This window comes from Magnolia sinica, chromosome 2 (genome assembly GCF_029962835.1).
Source record: "Magnolia sinica isolate HGM2019 chromosome 2, MsV1, whole genome shotgun sequence".
Classification (NCBI taxonomy): domain Eukaryota; kingdom Viridiplantae; phylum Streptophyta; class Magnoliopsida; order Magnoliales; family Magnoliaceae; genus Magnolia; species Magnolia sinica.
The window spans coordinates 35,747,884-35,768,323 of NC_080574.1; the positions used below are offsets into that span (position 1 = coordinate 35,747,884).

The 20,440-nt window shown below is 40.7% G+C and overlaps 1 protein-coding gene across 2 annotated transcripts; it reads right to left on the minus strand.

The window, feature by feature from the left end:
• Positions 1-1,933: 1,933 nt before the first annotated feature.
• On the minus strand, positions 1,934-19,868 carry LOC131236947 (myb family transcription factor MOF1-like). 2 transcript variants are annotated; one of them, XM_058234498.1, is made up of 7 exons: positions 19,353-19,868; positions 19,166-19,242; positions 19,016-19,052; positions 17,998-18,151; positions 17,603-17,855; positions 14,683-14,888; positions 2,351-2,458 (listed from the first exon to the last, which is right to left on the minus strand). In XM_058234498.1, exons 1-6 carry the CDS (start codon positions 19,477-19,479, stop codon positions 14,694-14,696), a joined length of 843 nt encoding a protein of 280 aa, XP_058090481.1. In that variant the 5' UTR covers positions 19,480-19,868; the 3' UTR covers positions 2,351-2,458; positions 14,683-14,693. The 2 variants fall into 2 exon arrangements, with proteins under 2 accessions (XP_058090480.1, XP_058090481.1); XM_058234497.1 differs by lacking the exon at positions 14,683-14,888 and having other exon boundaries at positions 1,934-2,458.
• Between the last annotated feature and the right edge of the window lie 572 nt (positions 19,869-20,440).

Here is a 20,440-nt window from a genome sequence, read left to right on the forward strand (position 1 = left end):
TAGAGGCAAGCCGATAGATAGAGAAAGAAATTGAGGAATGGTCCACTTTCAACGATCCAACGTAGTCATCGCGTAGATGGTCAGGATTGTTTTATCATAAAGAATTTTATTTGGTCCAGTTAGATGGTTGGCACAAAAACAGATTGGCCACTAAAATGCCCAATAATGTAAAACCTCTAATAATGGTACATTTTATACTAATTAAAAAAACATTTCTCTATGAATGTGATCTTTCACACAATATTTGCATGTGAGCTTTCACATTTAAACAATTTCTTTCCCTCTCATGGTATCTTTCCAAGCCCAATCCCAATTGAAAAGAGCATCTATTAGGAATAGTATATTCATTTCATCTTACTTTCAATAAATCAAAGCCGTCCATCAAATGTATCCAATTGTCAAGATGTTCCCACCCAAAAGTCAGGTCGGTGCGGTCATTAGGTGAGCCATGATGTTAGAAACAAGTGAATTATTTAAAAAGCTTGGACCATGTGGATTTGTTTAGGGATCTTATTCTTAGGCAGTGCATGGTTTTTCATGTATGGTTACCAAACAAGTTCCTCTTTACATAATTGGAGAGATGTTGAGCGGGCTTCCCCTCTTAGGTGGTTTTTTTTTTTTTTTTTTAAGTACATGTGGACAGTTGAATGATCAATCGGGTTCGTCCATCTACACGTGGTTTGGCTGTAGTTGGTATCAAAGCTCTGTGGGGCCCACTGTGATGTGTGTGTTTTATCCACGCTGTCCATCCATTTTTCCAGCTCAGTTTAAGACATTATCCAAAAAATGAGGTTGATCCAAAGCTCAAGTGGACCACAGCACAAGAAACAGTGGGGATTGAATGCTTACGTTAAAAATATCTTTGAGGCCATTGCAATGTTTATTTGCCATCCAACCTACTCATAAAGTAAAACAACCCTCGATGAAGGGAAAACAAAAATATCTGCTTGATTCAAAACTTCCCTGCCCCAAGAAGTTTTCAACGGTAAAAGTTCAAGCTCACCATTTTCCTACGGTGTGGTCCACTTGAACTTCTAGATTTGCCTATTTTTTTGATCATTTCCTAAAATGAGCTTGCAAAATGAATGCATAGCATGGATAAATCACATACATCATGGTGGGCCCACAGAGCTTTGACACCAGCTAGCTGGCTGGTGCTGGGGTCATCAGCCAAACGGCCTTCCATAAAAATAACTTGCGTGTCAATAGTCATACGTATTCCAGAAGAGCACTTATATCCTACTCATGCAGCATATGATTCTTGATTCGCAGGCACTAAAAAATTGTACACTTGGCATATGCTGACTTAGCTTAAATCGACTGAAGTGTGGAACCAAGTGTAACAAAGTTACAGTCCCAACATCGTATTTGTTAGACTGTCCTAACCTTTTATTTGTGGACAATTGTCTGTTGAAATAGGACTGTTAGATCTTTTTCAGTTTTAACCGTCCAATAAATATAAATGTCTATTGATAAAATAGTTATATACTCAAAAAAACATAACTTTTGGATCATGGAACAATTAAATTAAAAATTATAATTTGGACGGTTTATCTGACCAGAGTATCAACCCACAATACACCCGGGTAGAAAATCAGAGTTCTTTTATTTTAAGATACCTAAGGACTGCACATGTTCATCGGACCGTCAGTTGGAGTTGAAAATGAACTGGGCCGGTCTGGGCCAAAGAGTCATCTCAGTCCGTGAGAAGCTCACTTGCTACAATCTGGGCCCAGTCCTTGCTCAGCTCAGTAATTAATGACTGGTTCAACAGGTGTTTAAAACCATCTCGCCAGGCATAGACCTGTGCCTAACACGACTGATTTTGAGCCCATTTCCAACCAGTATCATGTAAATTCTGCTAGAATCAAGCCCAAGTACTCAAACTGGGCTGGCCATCAGGTTGGCCCTTTGTACAGGTACAAGTGGGTCCCACCATCAAGATGCCATTCATCATATGTCAAGAACAAGAACTGTACAAAAGGATGGACGGTTAATGTATGTGTGTGGCCCACCTTGATCTCATAGGCAAGGAATAGAGAAGTGATGAACTGGGAACTGGTATATGAACGGTAGGAGATGCTGCAACAGCAAAAACAAGTATGGAAACAAAAAGAGATTTTACATAAATTCAACTCAAAGAACCACAAATGGAGATGGAGAGATCCAAATTTACATCATCTCCTCCAGAACAACCCAAGCTTTCTCTGATATTGGCTTTCAAAGACGAAGATAATCCATCGCTAGCTTGGCTCTGTCTCCACAATGAAGTGCTGCTCCCTTGATGGATAGGAATAGGATGCAATGACAACGATAATGATAGACTGTCTATTCCTTTCTCTTCTTCCATGCCTTCTTCTTCGTCGAATAATCGCCTCAAAACGAATGGAAATTGACAGTCATCGGATTTTCTCTTCCGCGATGATATGCATTGCTGTTGATCATCCAATCTCTCAATCTGAATTAATAAAAATAGTTAAAAGAATTAGTTAAAATGCTCATATGAAATATGAATTGAAAGGCAACATAACTGGGTGTGTTTTGGGTGCATGTGTTTCTGATCCATGGGTACAATTCATTTGGGGTACCATATTACCATACAGGGGTCGATGATCCTGACCTTTGAATCTTGGAATTGAATATGAGCCATTAAATATTCATCTTCATGTACAATCATCTGTTCTACAATTTTTTAAAAATTTGTTTTAATGATGGCTAGGATATCATAGAATCCGGAAAATGAATGGTTGAGATCATTATTACGATGCAATCAGGGGGTGGAATGGCACCTGGAATGATAATGTGGTAAGGGGGCAACGTAACCCAATGAAACACGGGCGATGCATGCATGCATGTAAATGCATAGGGCACATGATTTAAGTAGTCATCGTGGCTGCATAGGAGCTTAATGGACGTGAAAATTTCTGCATTTTCTCATGTACGAACGAGATGTGAATTCAAAGAAGGATCTGTATCATCCTAACAGCAAATCAGTCCACTGGGCCACATGATAAGATGGTATGATGATATCTGAAACATCTGTTTTCTCTTTAGTGCCATAAACAAGCTATTGCATGAAACCACGCTTCAGTGATGATCCTTTTCTTTGATTTTTGAGTTGAATGCGTGCCGATGGAAAAAAAAAAATTATATTTCATCGTCTACGTTTCATGTGGTGGCCCATATAGCATATAGTCCACAACATGGACGATCCTAATTGAGTGGCTGTCAGTGGCCACGACACACAGCAGATCCATGTGTTAGAATTATTATTGTATTGGACACAAGGTGGAACCTGTATTAAAATCATAATGGCATATTCAACAAAGTTTTAGGTGGTGTGCTCACAACTTTCTTCAAAAAACAGAAAGAAAAAACAAGAAAAAGAAAAAAAAGAAGCATGGCCCACATGAAACGTGTGAGTTTTTCTCTTACTTGTAAAATGTATGTTAAAAAATTCAGTTCCCCATTTGTCTTGAAAATCCTTAATAGGCCAAGATAAACAAATAAAGGTTATGATCTTGGTTTCTATGGTGGGAAGCCAGGCCTATATATATTATGGAGGATCATTGGCCCTCTCCACCACAGTCTACATTATGCAGAGCTTCCCATCCGACACATAACATGGAGAGGGCAGCCAGGGTTATCTCTTTGAATTGCCTGTAGGCCAGCCTCTTCCTATGTATACTCGTTCCATTTTATTAACTGATGTCACGAGCATTTAGATTGATAGTCATAAAGTGTTAAATCTTGAGATATATATGCATGATAGATCGCACGATGGATCATTAAAAGGGAAATAATAGGTAAGGAGTCTTAGAAGATGGCTATCGAAAAATAGGTACATGAAAATCCTGATTGAGAATAATTTAAGTTGTACAAGTGTATATGCACACGTGTGTGCATGAATTAGTAAATAAAAGGAATATTTAAGATATGAAGGGAAAAGTCCACTGGTGGTCATATATATACAAAAGGTTAAGAATAATTATATATAGATGCATAAAAAAGGAAGAAGGGAACTTGAGTATGATATTTAAGTCAATAGAAGTACATGGCATTATTAAAAAAAAATATTTAAAATAGATAACCATAAATTAATATCTATTCTAATGTAAAATTACTAGAAGTATGGAACAAGAATATTTCTAATGCTCAAACAGTAAGTAGTTTAATGGTTGCTAATATATTAAGATTTTACTATATTTTGATGTACATTTTGTCATAGTGATGATTGGACAATATTTGATTATACGTAGATATGTGGTGTCACAATATAATCTTATTAGATATCATTACATGGTTGATAACCAGGCATAATTTACTTGAGAGTGATCGGTCAATTATGATGATTCTCTAATTGTTTAAGCTATAATAGATGTTAATGAACCTACTGTTTTTTGGCCATGTATATATATGCTTAAAATAGTGGGAGAATGTTCCCTAAATGATTATAAGTATCTTATAAAAATTTATCAGTAATGGATAAAGACAGGATGGATAGGCTGGTCAAATAGCCCTTGATTATTGGATAATAACCATAGGTGATGGGGCAAATGAACATCACACTGTGTGATGAAAATGAATAAATCAAACTCTTGGATAACTTAAATAATCAGGAAGTCATCAATTTATAACTAGGTTATGGAAAAGATATTCTCATATCCTAGGATAAAAGAAAAGATGTTACTAAATGAGAATGAGTTATCCTTGTTTTGAATACTTCATGGTCATAAAAAAGGAATTATGGGTTACCACAATATTAGTAACCATTGATGAGGAGATGAAAAGTAGATTCAATAACGAAACACATCTCTTACAATTTCGAAACCAATTACACAATCTAGATAAATTAACCAACAAGTTAGATTATTCATGTGAGGTAACTTTAAATTATTAATTAATAAATATTGTGATTAGTCTATCAATAAAATGGGATTAAGTGTGTAATTATCTTCAAAGCATACATTTGATGAGACTTGAGAGATACCTAAGTTATGAAATTCCTTACCACTTATTATAAAATGCTTGATTGTTTGGTTATGAGTAATATATTTGTGAAAGCTGTTGTCAGAGAAGATGTTTTAAATCTTCTAGGTTGCTCGATCGGTTGAGCAAGCGGGTCACTAGGCTAGTCGAGGCCATCTCGACTCAAAGTCCAGCGAGCACAAATTTTTGGTGTCCAGGCCGCTCGACCAGTCGAAGGGACGGCTCGATCGGTCGAGGGGGTCCCTCGACCAGTTGAGGGTTCGGCTCGACCAGTCGAGGTTACGCAGATTCGAATTCGGATTTTATGCAGACTGCGAAAATCATAGGCGATTTCGCAAGGGTGTGAAAGGAAAATTTTCTAAACTATAAATAAAGGTCCCTAAGGCTATTCTAAAGGATTCTAAAGCTTTTTAAAGGTATTCTAAAGGGTGAGATTTGATGTTGTTCGAATCGGGTAAGTCCTCTCTCTTTGTAATTAATGCTTTCATAGTGGAATTCTGTCACTTTGTGCCGTGTTTTTTTTCCGCAAGGATTTTTCACGTTAAATCTGTGTGTTCTCTTGTATGCTTGGTGCCATTGGATTGCCATCTTAGATCTATATCTATGCAATTCCATAAGCCAAAATCCCAACAAGTGGTATCAAAGCAATTGTCGGGGCACAGATCCGAATTTGCAGGATTAGTAATAATGGCAAGTACTAGGTATGAGATTGAGAAGTACTTAGGAAAAAATAAATTTGAATTATGGAAGATCAAGATGATCAGTTCCTTAATTAAGCAAGGTGAAGATGGTGCTCTTGAGGAGCGGAAGTTTACTATGACTGATGATGATTGGAATACTCTTGATAAGAAAGCCTTATCATCGATTCGTTTATGTCTCATGGATGAGGTTCTCTACAACGTCATCAATGAGAAAATTGCGGCTAAGTTATGGGCGAAGTTAGAGGATGTGTATGCGAAAAAATCCTTTGAAAATCACCTACACTTGAAGCGGCAATGGTATAACTTCAAGATGGCAGAGAGTGAAGATCTGGAGGCTCACATCAGCAACTTAATAAATTGGTTTGCAAATTGCTGGATATGGAGGAAGTAATGAAAAATGAAGAACAAGCATGCATGTTGCTAAATTCTCTTCCGACATCGTATGAGTTATTCAAGGACACTATGTGCAGCATAAATAAAACTCTAAGTATCAACACTATTATCTCAGCCCTTCAAGGGAAGGCTGTGAGAAAGCTTAACGTCGACATGGGGATATCTTCTGAGGCACTGCTTATAAGGAGTAGGAATTCTAAACAAGGTACAGGTTCTTCACGTTCTAGGTCCAAATCCAAGGGTAAGGGCAAAGGAAAGGTAAAGTGCTAGAACTGTGGGAATGAAGGACATATGAAGAAGGATTGTGAAAATCCTAAATCGAAGAGGGAAGATTCTGAGGCTTCGTACAGGGAGGCCAATGCTGCCACATCAAATAGATCAAGTAGATGTGTTGGTGATGTTTTGTCTGTGTCTACTATTAGGCGGCCATACGATGATTGTAAGGATGAGTGGATGCTAGACATGGGGGCATCTTTTCACATGACTCCTCATCGAAGTTAATTCACCAGCTATGGGGAGTGCGATTGATGTAGAGCGGGTCGCAGACAATTACATGGCCAAGATGGATCAGAAAAGGCCCGGTCGACGACAGAAGTGATCCAGACCATCGAACCTTAAATCGGGCGTATCTTGCAATCCGAAATGAGTTATCTAACGTAAAATATATGATTTTGGGGTAGAACGAGCTACTGAAGCCAACCAACCCAGCTACGCAGGGTTGCGCAGCCCGGAATTGCGAAAAACCCCTGGATCGATGGTCGTTTCCCCGTTTTAATTTCGTTTTTACTATAAATAGTAAGTTTTAGTTTGATTATAACTCTTCATCCGTCGGGCTTTAGGAGTTGCGCCCAACGTGAAAAGAGCTTAGAATAATTAGGAGAACGGTTTGGTGAAGCCAAATAGGACACTTACTATTTTTGGCCGAAAACCTTGCGCACTAGTAGACATCACGACCGTCTATAAATAGTAAGTTTACTATTTATAGTAAGTCGCGGATTCTAAGAGTTTGAGTTGTAGTTTGCTTCTAATTTCTTTCCCATTGCTTGGTAGCCCTATTTAAAGGGTTGTGAACTCGTTTTTATTCATCAATTAATCAATTTCGAATTTATTAGAATTTATTTCTATTTTCTACTTTCTTTTCCTCGTGGATTCGAGAAGTCTCTGTGAGGAGTCCAGAGAAGCTCCGTGGATTCGGGGTAGTTATCCTCATCACGTTCATCCCTGCGTCAGCTTCACATAGCTTGACATATACTTTTGCAGCATACGATAACTTACACAGGGAGTACTTCGGATAGTTGATCCGAAGTTGTTTCGTAATGAATTACGAAACAACTTCAGATCAACTATCCGAAGTACTCCCTGTGTAAGTTATCGTACGCTGCAAAAGTATATGTCAAGCTGTGTGTAGCACCCATGGTTGCTAACGACACAATCCCGATTTTCGTAGAGCACTACCATTGCAAACCGTAGGGCTACACCGGATGATTCAAGTTCTAGCAACGAGGACCTTAATGAGGGTTTTGCTCGACGACCAATCCATGGAGGTGATCATCTAGATCGTCCTTGAAAGAGACTATCGAGGTAAGGTGAACTTCCTAGTTTTAATGGTTTATTATGTATAGAAGATTTTCTCGATTGGCTAGCAAGTAGAGAGATATTTTGATTACATGGACGTGCGATCATAAAAGGGTAAAATTGGTAGCGTTTAAATTAAAATCGGGTGTTCCGCATGGTGGGAACAATTACAACTCTCACGAGCCCGCCGAACAAGACGCCCATCTCATCATGGCCACGGATGAGACGTCTTCTTCGATCTCGATTTCTCCCGTGATTATGAGCAGATATTATTCCAAGAATATCAAAATTGCAGATAAGAAAATCGAACCGTCACAATTACACTGAAAAATTTCAACGGTTGGCTACACGAAACGATCGGTCAGAATGAGTCAGAGAAGGTGGCACGATTTATAGGTGGGTTGCGGCCGACAATTCAAGACCGGTTCAGATGTACCCCGTCGGGACCGTGGATGAAGCGATTCAATTGGCAGGTAGGCATAAACACAACTTGCAAGAGCTCCGCTCGTCCATATCCTTCAAATCGACCCCCATGACGGGTCCCACGCAGAATCCGTGTTGCCACGAGGAAAAGATCCAGACTCAACTTCCTACAACCGCAAACCGTGATACGAGGAGCGGTTCATCCAGACCTCAACGTGCAGCACCTACAACAGCGAGTCCAAGTAGGATTCCAAATCCTTATACTCGGCCAAGGTCGAATAATTGTTACCTCTGGCCAACCGTGCCACTTATCAAACACTTGTCCTCAACGTCCGCAGCGCACTTGACTATAAACGAAGGAGGCACTGAATATGAGGCCGAGAAGAAGACCATCGCTTTGATTAACATGAACAAACCATTGAAGAATAGCAAGTGGCGATGAAGTGACGGGCGAGGATCGTGGCGAATTTCTAGTTGTGAGGTGATTCTGTATGCCCCACGAAAGGAATTACATCCACGGACACAATATATTTCGTACTCGGTGCACCGTCAACGGAAAGGTCTGTGATGTGATCATAGACAGTGGTAGTAGCGAAAATATCGTCTCGAGAGTAATGGTGGACAAGTTGCGGCTACCAACGATGAAGCATCCTTCCCCATACTCTATTGGCTGGATAAAAAAAGGTGAATGAGACCAAGGTAACTGAACGATGCACTATCTCGTTTTCAATTGGCAAAAATTATAAGGATCAAATACTTTGTGACGTGGTCGATATGGAAGCTTGTCATATGTTACTCGGTCGACCCTGGCAGTCGGACCGTGATGCGACCCATCGGGGACGAGATAATGTCTACGTATTCGTCAAGGATAGTCGAAAAATAATCCTTGCCCCTATGGCACCAGAGAACCACCCTAAAGCCTCTAAAGTGGAGGGGAGTTCCCTCTTGACCATTCGGGATTTCATGGAGGAATCCAAGGAAACTGGCGAGGTATACGCCGTAGTAGTAAAGGGCGAGGAAGAGGAACCCTCAAACATCCCTCCAAGTTTAAGACTGTTGCTAAACGAATTCAAAGAAGTCTGGCCTGAGGATTTACCTGATGGATTGCCCCCCATGAGGGACATCCAACATCACATAGACCTCGTCCCTGGGGCTAGCCTACCCAATCGCCCTCATTATCGGATGAGTCCGAAGGAGTGTGAGATACTTCAGGGGCAAGTGGAGGAATTGATCCGTAAGGGTCTCTTGAGAGAGAGCATGAGCCCATGTGTCGTACCAGCATTATTAACGCCAAAAAAAGATGGAAGCTGGCGCATGTGTGTCGACAGCCGAGCAATCAACAAAATTACCATCAAATATCGGTTTCCAATACCACGGTTGGACGATATGCTCAATATGTTAGAAGGGGCCAAGGTGTTCTCTAAACTAGATCTAAGGAGCGGGTACCATTAGATTCGTATTCGATCCAGTGATGAGTGGAAAACGGCATTCAAGACCAAGGAAGGGTTGTATGAGTGGCTGGTCATGCCCTTCGGCCTATCGAACGCACCAAGTACTTTTATGCGTTTAATGAATCAAGTTCTAAAACCATTCACTGGCCGATTTGTGGTAGTATATTTTGATGACATATTGATATATAGCCAGGATGAGGCGGAGCACAGGAAACATCTCAGGCAGGTGCTACAGGTCCTACAAATTAACAAGTTGTACCTCAACTTGAAGAAGTGTAGTTTTTTAACTGACAGCCTGTTGTTTTTAGGATTTGTTGTAACATCCACAGGCATTCGTGTGGACGATGAAAAGGTGCGAGCTATTAGGGAATGGCCGATCCCGACAAACATTCATGAGGTGAGGACTTTTCATGGTTGGCGACTTTCTATCGTCGATTTGTGCGAGATTTTAGCACCATAGTCGCGCCTATAACAGATTGCATGAAAAAAGGACCGTTCCAGTGGACCGATAAAGTTGATAAGAGCTTTCATGAGATCAAGCATCGTTTGTCTACAACACCGGTCTTGGTGCTTCCTAATTTCGACAAATTGTTTGAGGTTGAGTGTGACGCTTCATACGTCGGAATTGGAGGAGTATTATCACAGGAAGGCATTCCGGTAGCCTTCTATAGTGAGAAGCTCAGGGCCCGAAAGAAGTGGTCGACTTATGAGCTTGAGTTGTCCGTAGTTGTTCAGGCACCGCGACATTGGCGGCATTATCTGGATTCAAAGAGAGCTTGTTTTGTACATCGACCATCAAGCATTAAAGTTTATTAATAGTCGGACTAACGTGAATCGTGTGCATGCTAGATGGGTTGCGTTTTTACAGAATTCACGTTCGTTACAAGCACAAGTCGAGCGGAGAACAAGGTGGTGATGCACTTAGCCGTCGTGCATCACTACTAGTTACAATGAGCAACGAGGTAGTCGGCTTCGATTGTCTCAAGGAGCTGTATACCGAGGATGAGGACTTCAAAGATTCTTAGATGAAGTGTCAAGAAGGTCACCTCAGTGACCTTCATATACAAGACGATTCCTCTTCAAAGGAAATCGATTGTGCATCTTCCAAAGTTCTCTAAGAGAGTAGATTATTCAGAAGCTACATAGAGGTGGCCTCAATGGACACCTTAGGCGAGACAAGACGTGAGCTCTTGTCGAAGAGTGGTATTACTGACCGCAATTGGTACGTGATGTGAGAAAATTCGTATGACGTTGTCATATTTGTCAGATCTCCAAGGGGCAATCTCAGAATATGGGCCTCTACGCCCTGTTACCTGTGTCTGACGATCCTTGGGAGGGTTTATTTATGAACTTTGTGCTTGGTCTCCCACGAATACAACATAGCATGGATTCAGTGTTCGTGGTAGTAGATCGTTTCTCTAAGATGGTGCATTTTGTCCCCATGCAAGAAGACCATCGATGCAATACACGAGGCGAATCTATTCTTCAAGGAGGTCATATGGCTACACGAGGTCCCCAAGACTATTACTTCTGATCATGGTATGAAGTTCATTAGCCACTTTTGGTGGACTTTGTGAACTTGATTTGATACACGACTTCAATTCGGCAGTGCTTACCACCCACTGATGGGCAGTTTCAAGTTGTGAATCGCACGTTGGGAAACCTCCTTGATGTATTTCAGAAACCGAAGCAGTGGGACTTGGCATTGTCTCAAGCGAGTTTGCATTCAACAACATGGTGAACCGCTCAACAGGGAGATCACCATTCCAGTTATATACGGACGAGTGCCTCGCCACACACTTGACTTGGTCCCTCCGCCCAAGCACCCGTGCACGAGCATTGCAGCAGAACATATGGCGATCAAGATCATGGGCATCCATGCAGAAGTGCAGACCAAGCTACATGCCTCGAATGAGAAGTACAAGGAACAAGCGGACAAGCATCGGCGACAAAAAGTGTTCGAGGTGGGCGACCGCGTTATGGTCCATCTGCGCAAAGAGAGATTTCCGACCGGGACGTACAACAAGTTGAAAAATAAAAAGATTGGACCCGTCCCAATCATCCGAAAGATTAATGATAACGCTTATATTGTTGATTTTCCAGATGACATGGCAATCTCACAGACTTTTAATGTCGTGGACCTGACCGAGTATCATGAACCAGAGCATGACAAGAACTCGAGGACGAGTTCTTTTGAAGTGGAGGAGACTGATGTAGAGCGGGTCGCAGACAATTACATGGCCAAGATGGATCAGAAAAGGCCCGGTCGACGACAGAAGTGATCCAGACCATCGAACCTTAAATCGGGCGTATCTTGCAATCCGGAATGAGTTATCTGACGTAAAATATATGATTTTGGGGTAGAACGAGCTACTGAAGCCAACCAACCCAGCTATGCAGGGTTGCGCAGCCCGGAATTGCGAAAAACCCCTGGATCGATGGTCGTTTCCCTGTTTTAATTTCGTTTTTACTATAAATAGTAAGTTTTAGTTTGATTATAACTCTTCATCCGTCGGGCTTTAGGAGTTACGCCCAACGTGAAAAGAGCTTAGAATAATTAGGAGAACGGTTTGGTGAAGCCAAATAGGACACTTACTATTTTTGGCCGAAAACCTTGCGCACTAGTAGACATCACGACCGTCTATAAATAGTAAGTTTACTATTTATAGTAAGTCGCGGATTCTAAGAGTTTGAGTTGTAGTTTGCTTCTAATTTCTTTTCCATTGTTTGGTAGCCCTATTTAAAGGGTTGTGAACTCGTTTTTATTCATCAATTAATCAATTTTGAATTTATTAGAATTTATTTCTATTTTCTGCTTTCTTTTCCTCGTGGATTCGAGAAGTCTCTGTGAGGAGTCCAGAGAAGCTCCGTGGATTCGGGGTAGTTATCCTCATCACGTTCATCCCTGCGTCAGCGATGGTGGACATGTGTTTATGGGCAATGGCTTTACCTGTAATGTTGTGGCTGTTGGTACGGTGCACATCAAGATGTTTGATGGGGTGGAGCGTACCTTAACTGATGTCAGGCACGTTCCTGATTTGAAGCAGAATCTGATTTCTCTTGGTGTACTTGAGGCAAAAGGATGCAAGTACACAGGTATTGATGGTGCTCTTAAAGAATCTAAGGGGGTACGGGTAATCATGAAAACGTAACGACTCGATAACTTGTATAAGTTGATCGGGAGCACTTCAAAAGATGGAGCTGCAGTGGCTGTAGCGGAATCCACATCTGCACGTATGTGACATGTTGGGCATGGCCACATGAGCAGGCAGGGCAGGAAGGCTGAGACATGCGGACAGGGATATAGAGCAGGTGGAGCAGTCACCTGTGAGAAGAATCACACGGCATGATCGCAGGATATCAGTAAGGTACATGGATGACTCTAATATCGCAGGGGATTCATCTTCTATTCAGATGGTTTTAGGAGAACTTGGTGCTGAGAAGTGAAAGGTGATTATGGGCGATGTGATGGATTCGTGATACCAGACCCACATATGGGAGCGGGTGGATCTTCTAGTGAGCCAGAGAGCGGTTGAATGCAGGTAGATCTTCAGAAAGATACAACATAAATACATGGCGAGGTTGGTAGTGAAGGGTTATGCTCAGAGAGAAGGGATCAGCTTCTCAGAGATATTCACACTGACGATATAACAGATGTCTATTAAATCCGTGATTAGCGCTGGTTGGCCAATGTGATCTTGGCTAGAAGGATGGATATGGAGTCTACACTTCTGCAAGGGAAAGTGAAGAGCAAATCTACATGCAGCAACCAAAGTGGTTTGAAGTTAAAGGGGCTGAGAAAAGACTTTGCAAGAGGTCGTGGTTCGACCTGTTGCTTAGGTAGTGGTTTGATTCTTTTATGGTGAGTCAGGAATTGATAACATGTAGATCGTCAATTATGACATGTCTGAAATCAATGTACTGAAGACTTGGTTAAGTGGGACATTCAGGATAAATGATCGGGGGGGTTGTAAAGATGGTTCTCGGCGTTGAGACTGAAAGAGGAGTAGGCTTTGCTAATCACAGGAGGAATACCTTATGTGTAGGTATTGATCAAGGATGTGATGAGCCAGGTAAAGCCAGAGAGTGTTCCCTACGCGTCCCTCCTCAAGTTTTCCTCAGGACATGTCCCAAAACAGATGAGGAAAAGCAAGATATCTCATGAGCCTTATTCGAATGCGGTTGGTAGTGTATGCCATGGTCTGGATTAGACCGGTTATTCCACAGGCTATCAGTGTTGTGAACAAGTACCCCGACAAGCAATATTAGGTAGCAGTGAGATAGTAAGAAGACTATGTCTTTCCTTTTGAGAAGACAGAAGCAAAGGTGGTTGAGCGCGTGGATTTTGATTCAGCAGACATGCTCACCTAGATCGTTTCTGCAGAGAAGTTTAAGTTCTATGAAACTTCTCTGGACTTGGCGATGACGTAAAAGAAGGAAAGAGTGTGCATGAGAAACTATGATGTGATGTAGAGATAAAAGCAGAGGTCAGAGAGCTACACGTTTGAAGATTGAAGACATGGGGGAGATTGTTATCAGAGAAGATATCTTAAATCTTCTGGGTTGCTCGACCGATTGAGTGGACTGCTCAACCGGTTGAGTGGGTCGCTATGTTAGTCGAGGCCATCTCGACTTGAAGTCCAGCGAGCACAGATTTTTGGTGTCCGGGCCGCTCGACCAATTAAGGGGATGGCTCGACCGGTCGAGGGGGTCCCTCGACTAATCGAGGACTCGACTCGATTAGTCGAGGTTACGTTGATTTAAGTCCGGATCTTGTGCGGACTGTGGAAATCTGAGGCGGTTTCGCAAGGGTGCGAAAAGGAAGTTCCTAAACTATAAATAGGGGTCCCTAGGGCTATTCTAAAGGATTATAAGGCTTCCTAAAGGTATTCTAAAGGGTTAGATTCGAGGTTGTTCGAATCGAATAAGTCCTCTCTCTTTGTAATTGTGCTTTCATAGTGGAATTCTGTCACTTTTTGCCGTGATTTTTTTTACGTAAGGGTTTTCCACGTTAAATCTGCATGTTCTCTTGTATGCTTGGTGCCATTGGATTGTTATCCTAGATTTAGATCTATGTAATTCCGCAGGCCAAAATCCCAATAAAAGCAATATAAACCTCATCACATTGGTATGATGTTGTGGGAGTAAACCTGATGATATATTAGTTATGTTGGCTATATGACCAAGTGGGAGATATTGAGACGCGCATGCCCATATAGCCTCGGCATTTCATTGAAACAGTTCCATTTTCTCCCAAAGCATAAGTAGAATTGGTCGTGCCGGAGAGGGCGTTTGCATTGGGAATTGTTTCTCCAAGAATGTTCAAAAAAGTCCAAACGGATGGTGAAAAGGGTAGCTATATATGCAAGTCATGATAAGAGAAAACAGAAGGAGAGAAATCAAACAACTGTTTGAGGTAATATCGATGCCAGCAGAAGATCCAATGTATAGTGATGATTTTTTGGCCATCTCCACACCAAGCTCCAACATGCTGATTGTTCTTCAGTACCTACATGTTGGGTGTTGGATGAGTGGATCGCCAACCAAGATAATTAATTTGTCTTCAAGACTGATCATCCTCAAGTGTTGCCATGTTGTGGAATCACATGGTTCAAGATACGGATTAGATCTCTTGTATTGTGATTTCTAATTGATAAAATCATATATATATACGGGTTTCAATATCCACACCTATAACTGGAGATTGTGTTACACTTACAGTTTACATCTTGAGTCATGCAGGAGGCAAGAACTCACAAGAAATTATGTTTAGCATGAAACTAATATAGAGGATTAATTAGAGGAACGGGGTATAATATAAACAAAGAGGTATTATTATACACTACACCATTTAGAGGTTACACAGCATTGTTTGGTTCCAGTTTGTGCAAGTGGGGGCCGCAATTCTATGATCCAAACCATTAATATGAGGGGCCTCACCATGGATGGTCTGTGTGATGCAAATCCCTCAGGTTGAACGGTCCTCCGGTGCAACATTTTCAATGGCGGACAATTTGTTGACCACTAATTGCTGGGTAAGATTCTTCCTATCTGGGTATTTTTGGTACATTAGCTATTCACATTAGGGACGGCAAAATCAACGGTTTGGATCATTGAACTGTGGGCCCCACTAACCCAGGTGGGCAAAACTAAAACCAGTATGCTACTGCAAGCAGGCCTGAGGCCAACCTGCTGTGTCATCTGTTGATACATAATGCCTATTTAAATTCATGGGTCTATTTGGATAGGGGATCAATTAGGAAAAGGTAAGGGAAAGCAAGATTCTGATATAATCACGAGGAATATTGACATCAGTACTGGGGAAGGGAACCTCTTGTACTTGTTTGTCTTGAAAATTACTTCTTCTTTTTTTCCTTTCTATTTTTTAGCATCTGGATTAGCAGTAAACTAGAGTTAGGCAAGAAAACCGCTTTTTCTTTTAATTTTATAATTTAAAATGTCATATCAAAGGAATGAGTGCATTGTTCCAAGAAAATGAAAAGAAAATCAGTTTTACTGTCATTTCGTATCTTTACCATCTAACTTAATACACCTTTGAAACTGATATCCTTGTGCATATATCCACGCCTTACAGAATATGGGTATGGGTGACCATTTAAAATACATAGTAATCTTTTGGTGGGTATAGATATGGAAGTTATTATTTCCGCCCAGCTGATTAACAACCATATCCAAATATTTGAACCCACCGTGAAACATGGGCTAAGGATTGCATTGGGAAGATAATATTAACCATGTGATATTTTCTTTAAAATTTCGACCGCAAACTACTTTACTTTTATTGGACGATTATGATTGATTGATTGATGTATTTAACAGATATGGTCCATCTACAATAGGACCCATTATTTGGATTGCTGGAGACATGTACATTGTGCCACACGTGGGGAGATGAGTCACCGGAACTAACATAGGAATGCAATCTAATCCAATCCATCAGATCTGGAGTAAATCAGAAATGATCAAGTGGGTCAGCGTATTAAAGCCTTTCCAATGAACCAGTTGCATTTGGATTGATGGCATCCACATTACCTATATGGGCCATCCAATCAGATGATCCAAACTGTCAAGTTAGTGGCATCCAGAAGTGGATGGACAAGATCTTCGGTAGAAAATAGGTCCATTCATGGATGTTTAGGATCATCCAATGACCGTGATTTTGCAGAAAACAGAAAACAGAAGAAGGGAAAGGGTGGACTGGACCTAACAGACGGTTGAGATGATATGTGAAATGTATAACGACAAGTCCAAATGCAACAAGGTGCATGGGATGCTTTCCGTACACTGAACCCGATGGATCGCTTCTGCGTTGAAACAGTGGCTCCCTTGAGAAAGGAGAAAAGAGTAACCTAATAGTAGGTAAAAGGCGGATGGTCCTTCGAGGCACTTTGAATTTGATACTCTGGCAGTGTAAGAGTTGATACGCAGGCACTTGGAATTTTACTAGTGTCCGTCCAAACTGCGGGACCCAATGCAGGGAGGATATCATCCAAACTTCATAACTTCTGATCGATGGGCATTTTTTCATATGGATTAGGACAGTTAGATGTTTTTCACTTTGACCTTCCCTTAAGATGTCCACCAGTAGGCAAGCTAGCAGGAAATCAAATTACTCTAATTTTCTGATTCACAGGCCATCCAAGATGGGACCCACAATTTTCATAGTTCAGTTTAAGCTACTATCTCCCACAGTGTGCAAATTCCAAGTGCCTGTGTATCAACCATCATTGTCCGCCAGAGTATTGAAGTGACATGGACGGTCATATTTTTCTTTAAAGACGATCCAAACCATTCGAAGGTTGGCTTGAATGTAAACCTTTGGCAGTTCTCTGACTCTGTTCTCCATGGCTATGATCATCTGTGCAAGCTGAAACATTGCCCAAGATCTACTCAGGGTGTGGGACCCACCTCTTGAACAGTTCTGATCATTCATGCCCATGTATGGTCGAACGAGGCGACTACGGATTCACTTGAGTAGTCCGCAGACTCGAAAAAATGAAAAAAGAGGAGAAAGCAAAAAAGAAAAGAGAAAAGGAGGAGCAGTTTTACCTTTTGGAGGTTGAAGAAATGAGATTCTTCTACAGTGAATCCTAATGCATTGATATTGTAAAGATCATCTGCCAAAATCTCTTCTTTTGCAGCATCTTTCTGCCATCTGAAAGCACCACCTTCCTTTATTCCTCTCTTCCCAGCCATAGCTTGCAGATAATAATCATCAAAACAGTACGGATATGTGACTGTTTCATATGTTCTTTGGCTGCACTGCAAGCTATCAGACATGCATTTCGTCTCCATGCGGGCTCTAATAATAATAATAATAGAAAACTATGAGAAATTGGTAATGAAAAAGATGGAAAAGATACGAAGGAGGGGGTTTTTGTTTTTTGTTTTGTTTAGTTTTGTTTTTTGTATTTATTTAATTATTTTTTGAATGAAAAGCTTACCTTTTTGGAGGGAGAGAAAGGTATATTGATTCACACTGGAATTCCTTTGTGGGTTTTGCAGAGGAGAAAAAACCATCATCATTTTCTTCAGCAACATCATCGGAAGATGGTTTTGTTTGTTGGGTGGAACGCACAACATCACTTGTAGAAGGAACTGTAAAAAAATGTAGTATTTCTTTTTTTACTGGAAAGGAGTTTAATAAATAATAGAAATTAAGTAGGCTAATGAATTAAATTAGCAATTTAAACAGAAAAAAGAGAGAGAATCTCTCTCTCTCTCTCTCTCTCTCTCTCTCTCTCTCTCCACCTTTTTTTGGCCCCTAAGCAATTATATTAGAAAGAACAAAATTAAGGATACCAACAAAAGAATAACAGGTTATTTCAGCAACTCACTGGAAGAAATAATTGAAAACATGTTATTAACCAGCTGATTAGAAGAAATACTTGAAAACATGTTATTAACCAGCTGATTAGAAGAAATACTTGAAAACATGTTATTAACCAGCTGAATAGAAGAAATACTTGAAAACATGTTCTTAACCAAACTGATTAGAAGAAATACTTGAAAACATATTCTTAACCAACCGATTAGAAGAAATACTTGAAAACATGTTCTTAACCAACTGATTAGAAGAAATACTTGAAACCATGCCATTCTTCACCAACTGGTTACAAGAAATTCTTGAAAACATGTTGTTCTTCACCAACCGAAAAGAAGAAATAGTTGAAAGCATGTTATTCTTCCCCAACTGATAAGAAAAAATACTAGCAAACCTGACTAAAACATAGGTAGGTGTATGTGTGTTCACACACACACACACACACACACACACACACACACACACACACACACACGCACGCACGCACGCACGCACACACACACACACACACACACACACACAAATCCAACTTCAAATCCAATACATAAAAAACAATAAAAAAGTAAATTTTAGGTATTTCTTATTCACTAGCATAGAAAGAAAAGGGAGAAAAGGAGGGGGCAAAAAACCATCCATACCTTGCCTGTTAATATCAGTTTTCATGCTCCTATACATCTGATCAACCCCATAGAAACCCAAAAAGGAAAACAAAAGGTTAGACCCTAGAAATCATGACTTATATGCCATAAAAACATGAAGGGAAGAAAATATATGTAAGAAAAAAGAACCTGAAGATGGCTTTTGACATGTGAAATTGTTAGCCCTCTCACATCCATCAGCTGAAGAACAAGCTTGGGTGTGGCCTCTACCACAAATGGAAAAGAAGAAGAAGATAAAATCATCACTTTTCAACAACTGGAAGAGAAAGAAGAAGTGGCAAACAAACCTATCTAAGGGGGAAAAAAAAAAGCTTACTGTCTTGTCCTCCAAGCCTTTCAATGGCATGCACAAAGCAGTGATGAAGATCGGGAGTCCATCTCAATCTAGGCACCTTAGACCTGATATACTGCCTAACAGTTCCATTCCTTCCACAGCTACTCATTGCTCTATCGCCAAAACACACCAATATAAACCCAATCAAATGACTCCTCTCTCTCTCTCTCTCTCTCTCTCTCTCTCTCTCTCTCTCTCTAAATCCGAAACAGTAGTTTCTTTTTTATTTTCCTAACTGGGTTCTCGTCCAAACACCCCCAGAAACTCTCCACAACTTTGAGCTTTTGGGTCTTCTCCAAAAGCCTCGTAACACCTACCTTTCGTAGCTTTCGAGCTTTTCAAGCTTCTGGGTCTTTTTCCCTCCTCTCCTTCAATACCATTTTCCAGTCCAAAATCCTACCCAAACATGAGATACCTATTTCCAAAACGCCCCAGAAACTCAAACTTCTCACCTCCTGGTTCACCTTCTTCTTCTTCTTCTTCTTCTTCTCTCTCTCTCTCTCTTCTACTTCTTCTTCTTCTTCTTCTTCTTCTTCTTCCTCTCTCTCTCTCTCTCTCTCTCTCTCTCTCTCTCTCTCTCTTTTAATGCGAGCAGGCTACAAAGAGAATTCCCATCACGAGCTTCTGATATTCTGGAAATATAATAATTACGAATAGCTTTGACCCAACAACGCCAAGGTCCCCATCATCACAGAAATCCCAATCACATGAAAAGAGATAAAAACCAAAAAAAAAAAAAAACGGCTGTTGAGTGTCTTTTCGTTTCTAGGGGACCAGCATCGCCTACAAACGCCTTTTTTTTTTTTCTTTACGCAGCCCGTAAACCACCACAGCTCTTTAGGGCTCACCATCTTGTAAATCTAAAATCAACTCCGTCCATCAAGTGAAAACCCTCTGTTCACAATATCTCGGTTAGGTCAACCTAAAAGAAGGTTCATATGGATCACACCAAAGGAAACAATGTAAAATTGCTTGTAAATCTATGTTTTCTTTTCGTGGCCCAGCTGAGTTTTAGATCATTCTAATATTTTATATTTTCTCTTCATCCTGGTGATTTACATCTGATTAAC

Coding starts and splice junctions, on each gene's coding strand:
- LOC131236947 (XM_058234497.1), bottom strand. CDS start 19,479: ATGAGTAGCTGTGGAAGGAATGGAACTGTTAGGCAGTATATCAGGTCT. Junction 19,243..19,352: donor AAGGCTTGGAGGACAAGACA/GTAAGCTTTTTT, acceptor CATTTGTGGTAG/AGGCCACACCCAAGCTTGTT. Junction 19,053..19,165: donor ATGTCAAAAGCCATCTTCAG/GTTCTTTTTTCT, acceptor GGGGTTGATCAG/ATGTATAGGAGCATGAAAAC.